We start from the raw sequence: 14,701 nt of genomic DNA on the forward strand, positions 1-14,701 counted from the left end.
GGAGGAGGAGGCGGGATAACAGGGAGATTGCGATTCCTGCCGGTAAGTCTCCAAAGTGTCAACTTTCTTTTCGCCACCGCCATGGTCTAAATCGTCGTCAACCACCCCCTTATTTCCATCTTTCCCCCCTTCAGGTTGCGTTTCGAGGCGTGGATGGTGTGGGATGAACCCGAACTCTATCCAACGTGCAATAAGAAAAAAGAAGGTTTGGAAGGCTCAAACCTGCAGGTGTCGAAGAATACCAGCGTAAAGGCGCGAGCGAAGGTTACAAGTTACATGCGTCTAAAGACCGCGGGAAATTTGGTGAGTGAGGAGGGAGCCAAGAAGGCGAAGACGTGCAGCGTACGTTTCGTCGGGTTATCGGTAGTCCCTTGGGCCCTGTTCTGATCTTCGGTGACTTGCATCTGGTGTTTTTCTTCCTCTCCCGTCCAAGGCCCATCCCTCTTTCGCCATATTTAGAGCATCTCAAGATTCTTGGGGTGGTCAGGATTTTAGGTGTAGAGCTGTGTTCGAGGCGCGGCAACCCCTGTGATCTGATCATGGCAGAATCGCTCGATTGGGATATACGAGTGTACGAGGCCTGAGATCGCAGTACGCGGCGCAAGACGTGGCTGCGTATATCGTGAGTTTTTTGTCAGCATCACTAAGACGTTGCCGCCCTGACCAGGTGGACAGAACACCAGACACGCACTCATCGGACAGCGGTCGAAAAGTTTCCCCAGACCCGCATCGTGGCTCAGATCAAGCGCCCACATCCCGCGTATAGATGTCCTTTTTTTGAGTTCGGCAGATGTCAAAGAAAAAAGGGGACTCCGAGAAGGGGCCAGACGGCATCGCACTCGCAGAAAGCTGAGGACACACGGCCGGCGGAGGGCGAGAGCCGGCTGTCCCGGAGACTTTCGTCCGTGCCGAAGACCAAAAAGATTGTCCCCACTGGATGGGCTCGCGCCGAATACCGCGGGCCTTGCCCCCCTCCCTCTCCCGCGCAATCTGTTCTCGGCACGGGAGACGTACGTAATCACAGCTTCTCCCCCCTGGAAGTTGTCTCGTCTGGAGTAGTCCCGTCCCGAGCCCTCGAGTGTATCGTCTGATGTGGTTCGAGACGTCCCAAGATCCGAGCCCGTGGCGGGGTCGACCGGCCAGTCGTCAGTCAGTCGTCAGTCGTCCAAGGGCGAGTAAACGCTTAGCCGTGGATGGGCCCCCCGCGGCGTTGATGACTGTCATCGTTCGTTGAAACTGACACCAACCTCATTCAGGGTCCAATGCCGCTGCCTGTCTCCCTGTATCTCTGCGATTTTGACTTTGCACGTCTCACCGCACCAACGGAGCTGGCTTCTGCTTCGAGCTATGGATGAGGTCTCGACCTCGATCGTCTTTGCTTCTTCTTGTCAACCTCGTCTCCACCCCTAAAGCTCGAGCTCGAGCTCGAGGGGTCTCCAAAGATTATACTTTGTTCTTTTCTTGGCGCTTGTTTCCATGAGGCTCTGCATCACCACGCCCGAGGGGTTGAACGAAATAATCGCCGAGGTTTGATATTAGGTGTACGAGTATAGTGTGTGTGTTGTTTCCCATAACGCACACCACGGAGATGGCTTCCACTTCGGGACAAACGTCTCGCCGCCTTTGCACCCCGGGACCCAGATTTTATGGTTTGGCCATTCCGGACTCTTTGAGATTGTGTGAGGCTCTGCTGTGCCGTGATCGCCGGAGGTCGAGGGGGACTCGGGAGCTTGCAGGTCTCCGAAGAGCATGGTTTAATGTCGCCGGAGTCGCGCCGTGTTCAACTTTGACAATGCTTGCTGAGTTGCCGCTACCGCACTAGATATGCCGATGAAAATGTGTCTAATATACCGTACCCCTTGTTTCGAGTCCAACACGCTGTCATGTAGATCTGGACCAGCGGTCGGGACACATACGATGTGGCCCGTCGTCGCCTTTGGCCAAGCCGGCATCCGCAAATCCACGCCCTCCCGCTGGATGTACCCAAGAACCCCCACACCCATTTCCATCTCCAACGCACCCAAACTCCCATGTTCGCATAACCTGACGCTGTGACGTGGCCGATCGATCAACTTGCCTTCCCATGTCCATGGCAGAGTCGACCGTTTTCGAAATATTTGCAAAGCTCCCCGTTCGTCAAAGACGGAGATGAAAGAGACGCCTAGAGGAATAACGGAACGCCAAGGAGATATCATCAGTCCGCCTCGGCTAATTGCATGATCAGCCTGGCCGCCATGTCCAGGAACGGGAAGGGGCTTGTGACGTCCTTCTCCTCGAGCAGCCTCCTATCAGCTGTCTCGTACCCAGAGCACTTGAAGTCCACAAGGTAGACCCCGTGTTCCATCTCGTAAATCTGAATGTCCAAGTGCAACGCCACAAAGTCCCGCTTGACATTGTCGTCTCCAACGACATGGTAGCTGTCTGGAGTCTTGGATCCCTCGGTAGGAGTAGTCGATGTCTTGTGCAATGCTATGGAGACTTAGTAACATACAACCAGGTCATGAGCGTTGGCAACTTACTTGATGTTTCCCATCGAACATTGATATGCCACGGGTCGGCTGGAAGCTTGTACCTCTTGAGAGGGTCGATGCTTGCCGTTGAGTCGTTGGCCCCCTGGGATGCATAGTCGTCAACAAAGCTGCCCTCGTTGCTAGGCTGGTCTGCCTCCGAGCCATGCATCTTTTCGTAGTCCTCGTCTGGGACGTAGGTCGCCCCCAGCTTGTTAAGCGCTTTGTGGATACAGAGGAGAGCTTCCCAAGGGGCGTTGCGAGATCGAATACCAAACTGCCACCGGACCGGTTTTGTCTTCTTAGTTGTAGTCACCGGAGTCATGCTCTGTGGCCGTGTCTTGGAGTCGTCGAGCCGGACTTGGCTTCGAGAATGAGGCTTGAGGTGGCGGGCAGTCTCTTCCCTCTCGGCGTCTGTGCGAGACGCGGAGGGCTCGTCGACCACAATCGTAGGAGTCGGGTGGTCCACGATGCCTGCCTTCGCACGCTCTATATACTCCTTATGATAGGTTGGCAAACTGCTGGGTAGGATACCGATCTTGCTGATGTACGGCCGCTGTACACTGACGCCGGATGCACCAGACCTCGCTGACGATGCGCTTGGAAGCGGGCTATTTGAGTCCTGATCGACGGAAAGTGATGACATAGCCTCTGTACGAGAGGACGGGTCAGAACTTATGCTAGTCCCGTGGGGTCGGATCTGCTTACCATTCACCTGCATGAGCTTATTCTCACGAACAATCATGTAGGCGTCCTTGATAGCCGAGGGCTCCGCGGCTTGCAGGGCCTCCTCGACATCCTTCTTTCCATAACCCATGGTCTTACTGATCTTCTCCGTGACCTCATTGTGAAGCTTCTCTTGGACTTTGGGAGGAGCGTTGGGGGCGATATCGCTCTTCTGGATGGCCTTGTTAGGATCCACGCCCGTATTGTAGAACTCCTCCACAGGGGGTGCAAGGTATGGCGGCAAGTCGGTCATGAACCAAGGGTCCTGTCGGATGTCCTCGATGGTGGCACGTTGCACGGGGTTTACGACTAGCATCTTCTTGATCAAGGTCGCGGCGCCAGCGTTCATCCACTGGGGAATGCTGTAGGTACCGCGGGCGATCTTGGCAAACAAGCTGGGGATGTGCTCGTCGTCGAACGGCAACCTGCCCACCAGCAAGACATAGAGGATCACGCCACAACTCCACACATCTACCTCGGGGCCAGCGTAAAGCTTCCCGCCAATCACTTCTGGAGCGGCATAGTTGGGACTTCCGCAACTTGTCTTGAGAAAGTTTCCGTCCGTCATGATGTTACTCAGACCAAAGTCGGCAATCTTGACGTTCAGGTTGTCATCCAGCAATAGGTTCTCAGGTTTCAAGTCTCGGTGTACGATTTTGTGGCGATGGCAGTACTCGACGGCGCAGAGCATCTGTTGAAAGAATCGGCGAGCCTCGGGTTCCTTCATGCGCCCATTCTGTACGATGTAGTCGAAGAGCTCGCCGCCGGCGTATTCGAGGACCATGATGATCTCATTTGGTGTCTTGATCACAGTATATCTGAGGACGCGAGGGTCAGCCAGGGGGTTTGGCGATAAGAGCAGTTTGTTTGCATGTGACATACAGCTTGATAATATGAGGGTGTCGCAGGAGCTGCAGATATTCGATCTCGCGCTCGACGCGACCAGCCATGTCTCTGCTGATGAGTTTCTTTCTGGCGATGATCTTGAGCGCGACCTGTTGGCCGGTGCCATTATGAATAGCCAGCTTGACCTTTCCGAAGGAGCCCTCGCCGAGTGTCTTGATGATCTTGTAGGCGCCGATACGCTGCTCCGTCTTAATCTTGTCCCGCAGCGGGGCGGTGGTATCGATCGGAGGAGCCATGTTGAGGGCGTCAGGTGGTTGAAGGTGGTCGTGAGCTCCGGCGGCGGCGGCGGCAGCACCAGCGGCGGCACCGTGCTGCTGGGAGCGTCGACGGATCTGGGAGGGCGAGAGGCTGATATGGAGCTCCTCCTCGTCGAAGCCGGAAGCCATGTTGTCGGTCGGGGGGAGGGGGGGCTCAGGTCGTTTTTGTTTAAATGGGCTGTGGCCGGAGCAAGCCTTGGACTTGGACCACACAAGTGGGCATGACGAAGTTGGATTGTGGAGGGGAACATCGACGGGTGGAGGGCTGCCAAGAAGCTCCCTGGTTCGCGGCAGACCTTTTTTTCTCCTCGCCAGCGGGCACGTTTGGGCAGTCCAGGCACCTGAGGAGCACCTCAGAAGCACCTTACAGACAGGCTGCCCACCCGCTGTGGTGGGGAGATGAGCCGGTCTGTGCATTTTCGCTACCTTTTCGGGCTGCCTTTGGGGGGAGATGGAGGGGCAGCTTCCCACTGCCCACAGGGCATCCGGCGTCTCTCAGTGGACAGCGATATTGTTTACAGCAGTCGGGGGCCGCTGTAATTGGTGGGACCATTCTTCGTGGAATCGGCGCGAATCAGCCACCATACCATTGGGCCACCACCCAGTCAGTTGTCCTGGAAGCTGCAGTTCTGTCCGAATTATGGCCCGATTCCATCACGCATGTTGGGCTCGCCATGGCCGCTTGCAAAGCGCATTCAATCAAAAATGGTTGAGCTCGAAGAATGCCGTTGCCTGTCACATCTTGCCCCCTCAGAATTTCCTCCGATGGTGGTGAGCATACGGTTGAGAAGTGACAGATCATAATGGAAGCTGAGTGAGCCGACGCGCCTGAATGCCCTGAACCGTCTCATGATCGCTTAAAGGTTGTCTTGCATGTGAGAATAAGGTAGTCGTCAACGGCCAGCGTCGATCAGATGACAGCTCTGCCAAAGCCCTCCACTATCAGCAACAATATTATTGCCAATCATAGCTGGTATCGTAGCTGAAGAGAAGTCTTGTACAATCTGTTTCGTTTCTTGTCTAGCATGACCTCTCTCTATTGCGACCCTTCGATACACCACTACTCTTGGCTGCCCGGAATCCCCAGTTTCCCTTGACTCAAGGAAAATGAGCCCAATGATCGTCGTGGTCTGCAGGTCATCTCGATGACAGGCCTGCAACTTCATACAAGGCACTGCAGCGTCTCCGCGCCGGCTAAATTCCCCAAAATAGCTCAAGGAGCGTGGTTCCCTGTGTCCCGATATCGCCAAATGCCCTCACATTGCGTATTAATCAACTTGTCAGTCCAGCATTGCCGCGAGAGCACATAGTGCCTGGCTTGTATCTGCAGGTGTGTCCCAACCGAGAAAACTCAACCGGCGGTCTGGAGAGCATGCATGCGTTCGCTTCCATTTGGACTCCTTTCGTCCACGTACAGCGGGAGTTGAACACGGGGTTGTGCGGGGTGGAACTCAGTCTGCAGGACAGAAGAATCTGCAGCGACTCCAGTTCCGAGGTTAAGAGGATAACTCACGATCCCCTCCGGGTGCTTGTTCCTTGCTCCAAAACCAAGCCAAGTGGAGGTGAGTGGATGCTCAGAATCCGCGGAGCTACCTACTACCCAACCCCTTCGTCCAAGGTCGCAGCGGATCCCAAGAATAGCAGAATCCGGCGAAAAGGATGAGATCGTCTTGCGCAAGCTGCTGTGATTCAAACACCCTGTCCTGGGTTGCCAGTCATGATAGGTGCGAGGTAGCTAAGATTACACGTCGAGTTACAGTACTGTACAAGTCGAAGTTGACCACTGGGCGCTTGTATAGCGTCAATTTTGCAGGTCTGTCAAGGCTATCGTGCCTTATCCTTCTCGTCTTCTTGTCGGAGCCTCTCCTTCAGCTTGTCTGTGAGGTAAGGACTAAGTCCGAGCCTGCAGATTGTCAGATGAGTTCATCTCAACTTTTCTCGCCAGAACAGGTAACTCACATTCCCTCATTGGTGATGATCCGATAGGTGCCGCTAGGTTCGAGGTTGCCAATGATGTTTCCGCTCTGATCAACCTCAACGCTGCCCAAAATGTCTTCGGGCCAGGCAATACGGCCAAAGTCTGGAGGGTTTCTCGAGTCGCTCAGGTGGACGTAACCGCCGTGTCCTCCTCCTCCAGCGCCGCCCTGGCCGCTCGCGCCCCCAGCACCGCTTCCTCCGGCGCCACCACCGCCGCCGACCTTGCGCGAGCCTCTTTTGCTCTTCTGCGCAAAGAAGGCGCCTCCGGATCCCAGGTTGGCTCCGCCAGGACCGGCAAATGCAGCTGCCTGCGCGAGCAGGTCCTTGTCCTTGTGCGCATGCTCAGCGAGGACCTCGTAGAGGATCTTCGTAAACGTTCCGTTCTCGATGAATGACTGCGGCGTGGGAGGATCCCTCGTAGAAAAGCCAATGGCTATTCTTTGGTTGGGCGGCTCATCTTCGAGGAATGACAGAAGGAAGGAAGCTCGCGACGCATCCGCAGGGAACACTTTCTACGGCGTTTGGTCAACTTACAACTGTAAGAATTGCGGCGACGAGAATACAAGATTTACTCACAATAGATGGGTTTGACGCCAAACTAGAGACAGAGCGCAAGAAGGAATTTCTGTACCTCGGGAGGAAGCGGGCTGCTGAGGCCAACATTTTGAGCAATTGTGGTGCAGAGCATGCGACCGTTGAATGCACTTCGCCTTACCTTTGAAGCTTTTTCGTCGAGGTAACAGCTCCCACTCCTCCACCCAATGATGACGGCATGTTGGAGTCGCGAGGGGGAGCTGCAGCCACAGGGAGCGCACAGCCGTAGAACGTCCAGTTGGGGGGAGTGTGGCGCATGGGCCCTGGCGCGGTTGAGGGACACTGCGTACACGCGCTCGACTTTCGAAAACGCGGTACGAGACGCGTCTCAATTAAACATTCCCAGTCCACGACGAGTGACGAGCATCGACCTCTGCGATCCATTGCGACAGTCGCATCTCGACAACGCAATTGACGCCTTCTCCTTCGATCTATCCAAAACTCGACCTCACAGAGAATGGATCCTCCACCGTCGATCTCTCCAAAGCGAAAGCAGGTGCCTATAGCCAACATCTTCAATACCAAGACACCTGCCCCTCCTTCGTCGTCCGCGATACCCTCGTCCTCTCCCGCATTCGGCACTCCAGTACACCCGCTCAAGCCCTTCAAGGTTTCTGCGCCAACGAAGCATGCCATCCTTCCCATCATTCTGCCACCAGCCACTCTCAGACCCCTTGCCTTCCGAACGTTTACGAAAAAGCACAGCTTGACTCTCACGTCAACGGCGCTTCAAGAACTCGCAACATTTATAGGCCGGCATTGCGGCTCAGGGTGGCGTGAAGAGGGGTTAGCCGAGAAGGTTCTTGAGGAGGTGGCCAAGTCTTGGAAGAATCGAAATGGCGGCGTTATTGTCGATGGAGCGAGTTCGGAACTCAAGGACATCTTAAAGACCTTGGAGGGCAACATGAGCGGGGGTAAGATCGTCACTGGTGCAAGGGGTTTGAGCCGGCAGAACAGTCTTCTTCTCGAGCCTGGCCAGGACGCAGACTTTTCAAGCACGAGATTGGGACTGCGGCCGGCGCAATCTGCTTTGGTACGGGAGGACAGCCAACAAAGCCTTGGCATATCAAATCTTGGCGTCGAGGAGGAGGACGACGACGACAACGTGAAAGATGCCAGGAAATGGCTCAAGGTTATCGACGCCTACGAGCAACCCAGGTTCTCTTACAACGTAGCCAAGAAGCATTTCGAGAGGTGAGCGCCCTTCTCCGTTGGCTCCAGCAAGCTTTCTGACCAGATTCGCAGGGAGACTTCGAAGCCGTCTTTACTGCCATCGGCGTCGCACAAGACCGCTCTATTTCGAAACAGATATAATGTCATCCACCAAAGGTTACTACGAAATGAGTCCTTCCATACATCGGCCGTGGCGAGCGCAAGAGCGCCGTCGCTCAAGCGCTCGTTATCAAACCAACAGAACCACAAGATTACCCCGATCGCAAATATGCTGGGCCGGCACGGCAGCCATCACATGCTTCTCGGCATGCTGAACGTGCTACCAGCAGGAGGGCTTGCTATAAGTGATCTAACAGCTACCATCGCCCTAGACCTATCTCAAGCTGTTGCGATTCCTGAAGATTCGGCCTGGTTCACCCCGGGCATGATTGTACTGGTGGACGGCGTTTACGAAGAGGAAGAAGAGTCAGTTGGCAAAGGCTTGAGCGGGAGCAGTGGTGTTGGTGGCACCCTAGGTGGCAGATTTCAAGGTTTCTTCATCGGACAGCCGCCATGTGAGAAAAGGAAAGCGACACTGGGCGTCAGCGGACCCGACGGCGGACAGGACCACACCATAGGAGGTGGATTCGGCTGGATTGACTTCCTCGGTGTTGGCAGTGAACGAGCGGTCGGGGCACGCATGCGAAAACTTGAACAGCGTCTGCTTCCCCGTCACTCCGCCGAAGAGGTGCCTAGTCGTGGTAGGATGGTCATTCTTGGCGAGGTGAACCTCGATCAGCCGCGAACACTGCAAGCGATGCGCAAGATTCTGGCCCTATACGCGGCTGAGCCTGAAGGCTCCAGTCCGATGACTTTCATCGTCACCGGTAACTTCACGCAGCACGCCGTCCTCGCTAGGGGTGGCAGCGGCGGCAGCATCGAATACAAGGAATATTTCGACGCCCTAGCGTCGACGCTCTCGGACTATCCCACTCTTCTTCAGTCATCAACCTTCGTCTTCGTCCCAGGGGATAATGACGGCTGGGTTTCCTCCTTCACAGCAGGCGCTGCGACACCGTTGCCTCGGAAAGCCGCGCCGGACGTCTTCACCTCCCGTATCCGCCGTGCATTCGCCGCCGCAAATGCAGAACTCGGCGTCAAGGGGGATGGGGAAGCCATCTGGACGTCCAACCCTAGCCGTCTGACGGTGTTTGGCCCGAACCATGAGGTTGTTGTCTTCCGCGACGACATTTCAGCCCGTCTCCGCCGCACAGCCGTACGCCTCAAGACCTCTAGACAGAAGGAGGGAGAAGAGGGAGACGACGAGAACGCGGCAGCGGACGACGTTGTCATGGCGGGCAGCGACCCTGTGGAAGAAGGAGATGGCGCCATGGATGTAGACATACCGAGTGAGAAGCCTGCCGCCAAGGAGGTCGCATCGAGCCTTTCACAGGATATCCACACGGCGCGGAAGCTTGTCAAAACAGTGTTGGATCAGGGATACCTCGCACCATTCCGCCAGGCTATCCGCCCTGTGCACTGGGACTATGCCACAGCACTGCACATCTACCCGCTACCAACATCCATGGTTTTGGTCGACACAACAGCACCTCCTTTCTGCGTCACATACGAAGGTTGTCACGTAATGAATCCCGGCAGTATCTTGGTTCCTGGCAGAACACGCGTTGGCCGGTGGATAGAGTACGAGATTGGCAAGATTGGACGGCTGAGAGAGACTACGTTTTAACAAGGAAATCTGCTGGAGGTAATTCGTGGTTTCTCCTAGGGAAGTTCAATGGGCTCAAGGATAGGCCGGCGTTATGGGTGTAACGACTGATGCAGCTAGTCGGGATAGAAAGATATCCTGCAATACGTTTCAATACCATATTTGACCACGCATAAACACTTTCTTTTCTCAACGTCCGGTGGCTTTGAGGCGTCTCCCTGCGAGACTACGCATCTTTTCTTCCTTTCCGTCGGAGTCAGAATGGGAGGCGGAGCGGAGTGGGATGAGACGGGCAGTGTCCGAATGATGGCTGACGTTGTCGTCGTTCTACTTATACGTGCGGGCTGGCATTGGCCGCCTCCTCCTGTTGCTGCGGGATGGAGGTCCGTAGTCGGCAGGTCGGGTCGTACAGGACGTGGTGTGACCGAATGCTGCCTTTGCGAGTCGCCGAGGTGTGGTCGAGTCTTGGCAGGCACAGCGACATCTCAGTGGAAGGTCACAAATCAGATTGCCCTGAGGTGGCATTCAGTCTGCACCCAACAAGACACGGTGGGAGAACAATGGGAGAAGCAAGCATGCTGCGAACGCACACCGCAGTTTGGCCGCAGGCGATGAACATGCCGCATGAAAAGACCAGACGGAGTGTCGGAGTACGTCTTCATTACATGAGCCTTGTCCCTGAAGTTTGATGTCAAAGCTGGAGGACAATGTTTACCTGATATGCTGAGGATAGCCAGTTGACACGAACAAATTAGTTTCTGTACTTGAACCGTAAAAACTAAGGACGATTTCGAGTCGTGGAGCTGTCAATGTCTTGGGGAGGAAGTTGCCACTGCTGCCGTTTGGGGGAGTTGCACAGGGAAGCTTGGGCCCATGGTTCAGATTTAGCGTTGAGACTGGTTGGTCCTCGAGGTATTGGGTGGGGCTAGCTGTGTGCCGTCGTTGGCTAGTGTCGTTGCCGCCCACCGCCTTACCGGCTTCCACCCGTACGGATGCCCTGCAGCGAGGCGAGATGGATCCCAGCGTGGGGGGAAACCACTGAAAAGCAACGCGCGATAGCGTCATCCGGATATCGCTGGAGAAGGAGACCAGAACTTGGAACTGAATAGTCCCCTTTCGAAATCTTGTTCATCTCGGGCAAAATCCCCTCACTCCTCGAGGAAAATAACTGTAGAGATCGCACCGCTTGCACATCACTCTGACATTGCCGGAAAGTTCAGACAAACCAACGAAACGAGACCTGGATGCTGAAAACGTACTTGCGCACCTTGCTGCACCTACCTGACAGTACCTTGCCTTGGCTCTACCACCTTCACACCACCCGCTCACTTTAAGGCGGCAGGCACCCTTCCCCTTCCCCTGTTCGCTGTCAGCCGTAGGAAGCTTTTGCCAACTTTACAGCCCGAGCCCGTCAAGAGAGAGAGACAGCTTGGTTGGTTTCGAGACAGCATCGACCCCCCATCCCACGCCGCCCCTTGTCTCTTTCCTTCCCCAATCCGTGGCCTCGTGACGCCGGCTCTCACACACCCCAATCTCCCCCCATTTCTCTCACCACCCGACAACGCAGCCACGACGAGACGCAGCAAAGAGTATTATTATTCCTGTCCTAAGGATATCCTGAAAATTCACCTCCGGCCGGTGACAGCATCCTTCCGCCCACCGGCCGCACCTTCATTCCCTCTTACCGCCAATTGATCATCTCGAGCGCACCCCGCGTTTGTTATCTATCAATCGCCGCAGACCTTCCCCGCCGAGAGCCATTCCGACCATGTCTTCTCCAACCCAACGCCGCCATCGCGGCTCGACCACCGACGCTGGTGTCTTCGACGATGCCAAAACCTACTACACCTCTGACGACCGTCACAACAACCGTGCCGGCCCTCGAACTCGAACCTACTCCCAGGTACGACCCCAATTTCGCCGACATCCTTGACCGCCTGTGTTCCGTGACGGTTGCTCCTGCAAGGATGAGCTAATTCGTGTACAGAACAGCTTGTTCAAGCAATTCGAGCGTATTGGACTGCGTGAACCCTTCCGCCGCGGCAGCCATGGCAAGTTAGACCTCGCGCCATCCAGAACGCACTTCCGGGGCCCATTGGCTGACTGTGAATATTATAGACGAAGCTTCCATTTCCAGCGGTCGAAAGTTCCTCATCAATGTCGACGAGACCCTGGAGAGCTTGCAAGCCCAGGAAGACACTGATGGAAACATGCAGATCACCATTGAGGACAACGGCCCAAAGGTATACGAATAGCTTCTCTCCACGTCAGGCCACTGAAGCTTACGTATCCACACAGGTACTTGCGCTGAGAACTGCCGCCTCTGCCGGCCACAACCGATTCGATGTCCGAGGAACATACATGCTCTCCAACTTGTTGCAGGAGCTTTCACTCGCCAAGGAGTATGGACGCAAGCAAATCATCCTCGACGAGGGACGTTTGAACGAGAACCCCGTGAACCGCTTGTCTCGTCTCATCCGCGACCACTTCTGGGACGGTCTGACCAGACGAATCGATGCTTCGAGTGTGGAAATCGCGGCCAAGGATCCCAAAGACTGGACGGACGACCCTCGCCCGCGCATTTATGTTCCTGTGGGAGCGCCGGAGCAATTCGAGTTTTACACCAAGGTCGCCAAGGAGAGACCGGAGATCCGCCTGGATGTTCAGCTACTTCCCGAGGTTATCACCCCGGAGCTGGTCCGCGACATGAATGCTAAGCCCGGTCTCCTTTGCGTCGAGATGGAAAAGATCAAGGATCCTGTGACAGGCGAGGACACGCTCAGGGGCTTGCCTTTCGTCGTGCCCGGAGGACGCTTCAACGAGCTGTACGGCTGGGACAGTTACATGGAGTCCCTGGGACTCCTGGTTAACGACAAGGTCCATCTCGCCAAGTCAATGGTGCAAAACTTCTGCTTTTCCATCCGTCACTACGGTAAGATTCTGAACGCTACTCGCTCCTACTATCTCTGCCGTTCTCAACCTCCATTCCTTACCGACATGGCTCTCCGTGTCTACGAGAAGATCAAGCATGAGCCTGATGCCAAAGAGTTCCTGCGTACATCCATGCTGGCCGCCATCAAGGAGTACCACAGTGTCTGGGTTTCTGAGCCGCGCCTGGACCCCGTCACTGGCCTTTCTCGGTACCGACCTGAGGGATTGGGAGTGCCTCCCGAGACGGAAGCTGGTCACTTCGTTCACGTTCTCGAGCCGTATGCTGAGAAGTACGGCATGAGCTGGCAGGAGTTTGTGCAAGCCTACAACCACGGAAAGATTAAGGAGCCTGAGCTTGATGAATACTTCCTTCACGACAGAGCTGTCCGCGAGTCTGGCCACGACACATCGTACCGTCTCGAGAAGGTTTGCGCTAACCTCGCGACCATCGACCTGAACTCACTCCTGTTCAAGTATGAGACGGATATTGCGCGCACCATCCGCAATGTGTTCAACGATAAGCTCGTCATTCCCGCAGAGTTCGCTGTTGGTCCGCTCAAGGCTGGCGAGGTGGTTACGTCGGCCATTTGGGACCGCCGCGCAAAGCGCAGAAAGCTCGCCCTTGACAAGTACCTCTGGAACGAGGAGGAAGGCATGTACTTCGACTACGACACCGCTAAGAAGGAGCGGTGCACGTACGAAAGTTGCACGACTTTCTGGGCGCTGTGGGCAGGCGTTGCCTCGCCCAAGCAGGCAGCGGACATGGTGCAGAAGGCCCTCCCCAAGTTCGAGGCGATTGGCGGTCTCTTGTCGGGTACGCTGAAGTCTCGTGGTGAAGTCAGCTTGGAGAGACCTAACCGACAATGGGACTACCCCTACGGCTGGGCTCCTCAGCAGATGCTCGCCTGGACCGGACTGGTGCGATACAGCTTCAATGAGGAGGCCGAGCGTCTGGCGTACAAGTGGTTGTTCATGATGACCAAGGCTTTCGTTGACTTCAACGGAGTCGTTGTTGAGAAGTACGACGTTACTCGCCCAATCGATCCCCACAGAGTGGACGCCGAGTACGGAAACCAGGGTCTGGATTTCAAGGGCGTTGCCAAGGAAGGGTGAGTCTTCGTGTCGTTGCTATTCTTTGAGCAGGTTGTTAACTTTTGACAGATTCGGATGGGTCAACGCCAGCTACGTTTACGGTCTGCAGATTGTAAACGCCCACATGCGTCGTGCCCTGGGCACGCTCACCCCGTACGATACTTTCATCAAGGCCATTGAGCAGAACAACGAGAAGTCCCTTGCAGAGCTGGCCTGAGTATGGCCAGAGTGCTAAGGGGGAGATTGTGTGTTCTCTCGTGGACGCATTAGACTGGTACAAACGGTACAGCTTCCGGCGTAAATTCGTTCCTATCGCATCGGTGGGCCAAGAGAGTTGTGCATCCAATTGCTATTCGATTTGTACCGCGGCATTCTGAGGGTTGTATGTCGGTATTCGGAGTTGAAGAATGATTTGGCTACGCGTGGTGATGCCGTTGGATGATTGAATGAATGGCTGGGTGGCGGAGGGATCTGGAAGCTCATCAAAACAGGCTAGACTGGCTGCGAAGCCGAACTAGATATCCGCCCAATGCGATCAATCCTGGATAAACTGACATGGTATTCACGAAGAAAATGGGATGAAATGAGGGGAAATGGGGAGCTCAGCACGTGTAGATCGGGCAACTTCCGTGAGCTTGACTTCCTTTGGAGCATATTGAAGCTGGTGGTTGGCAACATGGCAGGGTGGCTTGAGCCGTTCGGCAGGGTACATGTGACTGACATGAGGACATTCAGAGCATGGACGTAGGGTGATTCCGGGTTGTCCTCGTTTGAACGGCTAGACTCGTCGGAACACAGTGTGAGAGGGCCGAGGCATCTTTCAAAGGTTGGAG

General features: G+C 55.3%; 4 protein-coding genes across 4 annotated transcripts; 2 read left to right on the forward strand and 2 right to left on the reverse strand.

Annotated features, from left to right (window-relative positions):
* Positions 1–2,194: 2,194 nt before the first annotated feature.
* On the reverse strand, positions 2,195–4,525 carry SNF1 (Sucrose non-fermenting protein kinase 1; the record flags this gene model as incomplete). Its single annotated transcript, XM_036645140.1, has 4 exons — positions 2,195–2,469; positions 2,520–3,158; positions 3,216–4,051; positions 4,116–4,525. 4 exons carry the CDS (start codon positions 4,523–4,525, stop codon positions 2,195–2,197), a joined length of 2,160 nt encoding a protein of 719 aa, XP_036489850.1.
* Positions 4,526–6,220: 1,695 nt separating this feature from the next.
* On the reverse strand, positions 6,221–7,036 carry CGCS363_v013292 (uncharacterized protein; the record flags this gene model as incomplete). Its single annotated transcript, XM_036645141.1, has 3 exons — positions 6,221–6,299; positions 6,356–6,885; positions 6,950–7,036. 3 exons carry the CDS (start codon positions 7,034–7,036, stop codon positions 6,221–6,223), a joined length of 696 nt encoding a protein of 231 aa, XP_036489849.1.
* Positions 7,037–7,424: 388 nt separating this feature from the next.
* DPB2 (DNA polymerase epsilon subunit B) lies at positions 7,425–9,866 on the forward strand (the record flags this gene model as incomplete). The annotated part of the gene is made up of 2 exons (XM_036645142.1): positions 7,425–8,161; positions 8,213–9,866. 2 exons carry the CDS (start codon positions 7,425–7,427, stop codon positions 9,864–9,866), a joined length of 2,391 nt encoding a protein of 796 aa, XP_036489848.1.
* Positions 9,867–11,613: 1,747 nt separating this feature from the next.
* NTH1 (Neutral trehalase) lies at positions 11,614–14,085 on the forward strand (the record flags this gene model as incomplete). Its single annotated transcript, XM_036645143.1, has 5 exons — positions 11,614–11,748; positions 11,833–11,900; positions 11,983–12,088; positions 12,144–13,885; positions 13,938–14,085. The coding sequence occupies 5 exons, from the start codon at positions 11,614–11,616 to the stop codon at positions 14,083–14,085; spliced, it is 2,199 nt and encodes a 732-aa protein (XP_036489847.1).
* Positions 14,086–14,701: the final 616 nt, after the last annotated feature.

This window comes from Colletotrichum siamense (genome assembly GCF_013390195.1).
Source record: "Colletotrichum siamense strain Cg363 chromosome Unknown KSG_Cg363_contig09, whole genome shotgun sequence".
Taxonomy (NCBI): Eukaryota; Fungi; Ascomycota; class Sordariomycetes; order Glomerellales; family Glomerellaceae; genus Colletotrichum; species Colletotrichum siamense.